The sequence below is a fragment of the Nestor notabilis genome, unplaced genomic scaffold (assembly GCF_000696875.1).
Source record: "Nestor notabilis isolate BGI_N333 unplaced genomic scaffold, ASM69687v1 scaffold10746, whole genome shotgun sequence".
NCBI classification, from domain to species: domain Eukaryota; kingdom Metazoa; phylum Chordata; class Aves; order Psittaciformes; family Psittacidae; genus Nestor; species Nestor notabilis.
The window spans coordinates 1-2,715 of record NW_009932383.1 but is presented as its reverse complement, the minus strand read 5'-3'; the positions used below and the strand labels follow the sequence as shown (position 1 = coordinate 2,715).

The 2,715-nt window shown below is 40.7% G+C and overlaps 1 protein-coding gene across 1 annotated transcript in view; it reads right to left on the bottom strand.

Annotated features, from left to right (window-relative positions):
• Positions 1-2,300, bottom strand: part of SMEK1 (SMEK homolog 1, suppressor of mek1 (Dictyostelium)) — a 42,329-nt gene extending 40,029 nt beyond the window's left edge. The window contains exon 1 of the mRNA XM_010016360.1: positions 2,159-2,300. Within this exon, the coding sequence (XP_010014662.1) occupies positions 2,159-2,300 (142 nt within the window). The remainder of the gene's footprint in view (positions 1-2,158) is intronic.
• Positions 2,301-2,715: the final 415 nt, after the last annotated feature.

Below are 2,715 nucleotides of genomic sequence, written 5' to 3'. Positions count from 1 at the left end.
TGGGGGGGGGGGGGAGGAGAGAGGGAAGAAAAATCAAGAGTGAACTACTTCATTTAGGTAAAAGCATGCAAGAGAACACACAAATTGTGCAGCACCTGAAACACTAGTCTGTTGTTACCTTTTCCAAAACCATTTGCTCACATGTAAGAATGACTGTATTTGCCTTCAAAATCATGCTGCTAAGAATTGACACTAGGAGTACACAACATAAATCGATTTTGAGGTACTTACAAAAGCAAGTTAGAAAAACTAGCCTATTAATAGAATGCACATTTACCCAGGACTGATACCACCTACTAAATTAAGAACTTACGCTCTGTGTATTATTCAATACTCTTGAAATATGTGGATGCTGTTTGAGAAGTCTAATGCGAGTATCCTATTAAATATACTTCCGTGCATTAGGTGCAATTGGTAAGTTTGAGCCAGTTCTGCTTTGACAGAGTATCTTAGCTATGCAACACAAAGTAATGATTTCATCTTTGTTTTGGGATCACTTATACCAATTTGTATTTTTCTTCTTACAGATGTTCATTTACAACAAAGAAGCTGGCAAGAACCGCGGAATTCAGATTCTAATCAGTCTTAAGCACACATATCCCACTTGAAGTCAATAAAGGGATTTTAGTTTGAGTGGGCTATTTCTTCACAAGCAGGTTATGACTTGCAGTTCTTTTGCTTTCTTTTCTAAAAAAAATCAAAAAAAACCAAACCGAACAGGAAATTGTTTAGCGTGTAGAAGACATAACAGTTTTTAAACACAAGCACATCAACCATGTAGACAGCAACCACATCTGCAACAAAATATTCTGTAAAGATTAGCTTAAAAACATAGTGATAACCTTCTTCTTACTTCCCTTCTCACACTGAAATGAAACTAACTCTGTTACCATTTTGAATAATTTCTCTTATACTATGAGGATGGCCAAACTATATATGCAACTTCTTCAGTATAAAATAAATAAAATCAACTATCAGTTTAACATCAGTTCAACTCTTTAAAGTATAATCAAGAAGCTACAAAATCCTGAGATTCATGCTTATCAGGAGCTCTATTATCAAAATCCTGCTCAGATGAAAATTTCATTCTTCTGTATCAGTTTATGATCTCTGCTGTACAGATTACTGTACAGTCTGTCAGTACTTCTCAAACAGTAAGAATGATTCTCAAGATGCTTTTCAACCTATTTCCTATAATGAAGAAAATTACAAGGTCTGTTGACAGTCACAAGCTACAACTAGATCTGCAAGTCACTAGATACAGCCAGCTATATATCTAATGAAGTAGTAAGTCATTCACTGACAGACTTTACTACCAAAATGGTACATGACAGATATTGCAAAGTATACATTTTACAATCTACTCTGATCATAGCAGTCATGAAGCCACTTCACCAATAATCAAGACTAGCCTGAACATGTAGCTACGGGGGTAGATACTACTACTCAACCTACACTACTGTCACATGCTGTCCAGAAAATGTGAAGGAAGTTGATAATGCATTGTTTTAAATGTATTTACAGGAAGATCTAGAACTACTGAAGGTCTGAGAACTACCATTCCATAAGAAAACATCTCTGAAAAAGCTGTTCTGTTCACTGTATTGTCTTTACTACTGTAACAAGTGTACTTTGAAAACTGTTGACAGCTTTTAAAATGTATTGCTTAATTCTTGCTACCAAAGAAAAGGGGAGAGGTGGAAGAAAGGGAAGGAAGGTGTTAGCCATCCAACCACCTTTTAAAAATTTACACTAAAAACCATGATCTAAGTTTTGAACAACTCCCATTCACGAGGAGATCATTTCCAGAAACATCTAAGGAAGTGATCATAGTGATCAGTTTTGAAACTGGAGTACATTTAACATGTAGCGATAGATCACTAGATGCCCAAACCCATACAAGCTTTACAACACAAGCGTAAGGTATTTTGTATGCAACACACTATTCACTAAGAACCAAGTGCCTACTATGCTTGCACTTCATGGCAATCTTCCATGTCTTTCACTTGGCCTATCACGAATGAACTATGGTTAGTGCCTACCTGCTTTTAGAAATCACATTTGAACTACGCAGCAAAACCTTAAGGCAACAGACACAAAACTAAACCCAGTTCCTTTTCTGGGTAGGATGAGGAAACATTCAGACATACACACTTACCATCACTCTCTGCCCTGACTAGCAGGGACATGCCCTTGAGCCTCTCCACGTAGCAAGAGGACACATGCCCTGTGCCTCGATCGTCCCACTGGCGGTCCTCATTTAGCGTGTAAACCTTCACCCTCCGCCGGGTGTCAGTCATCCTGCCGCCTGCCACAACACAGCCACCGCTCTGGCTTGCAATTGTTGGAGAAGCAGGAGGCTAGTCGGCGGCTAGGCCCCCCTCAAAGGAGGGGAGCGGGAGAGAAGATAGCAGCCCCACACGGGCACACCAAGCAAGCTTTTCTTACTCCTCTTCAGTGCTCCAAGGGACTCCTCATTATCGAGGGTTATAGGATTGGGGGGGACGCAAAGGAAGAAGGGGAATGAGAAAAGAGGTGAAGATGGGAAAGGGGAGCTGCTCTAGGCACCGTCAGGAGCTGCACAAAAGACGAATAAGCCTGCGCAGGGGAGAGCCGCAGAGAGGAGAAAGGCTCTTTCCAGGGTGAAGGGCAGGCAGGAGAGGCGGTAAAGAAGGGATCCTGGAGGAGAAGCGGATCCACGGGAGTGGAAGCAGC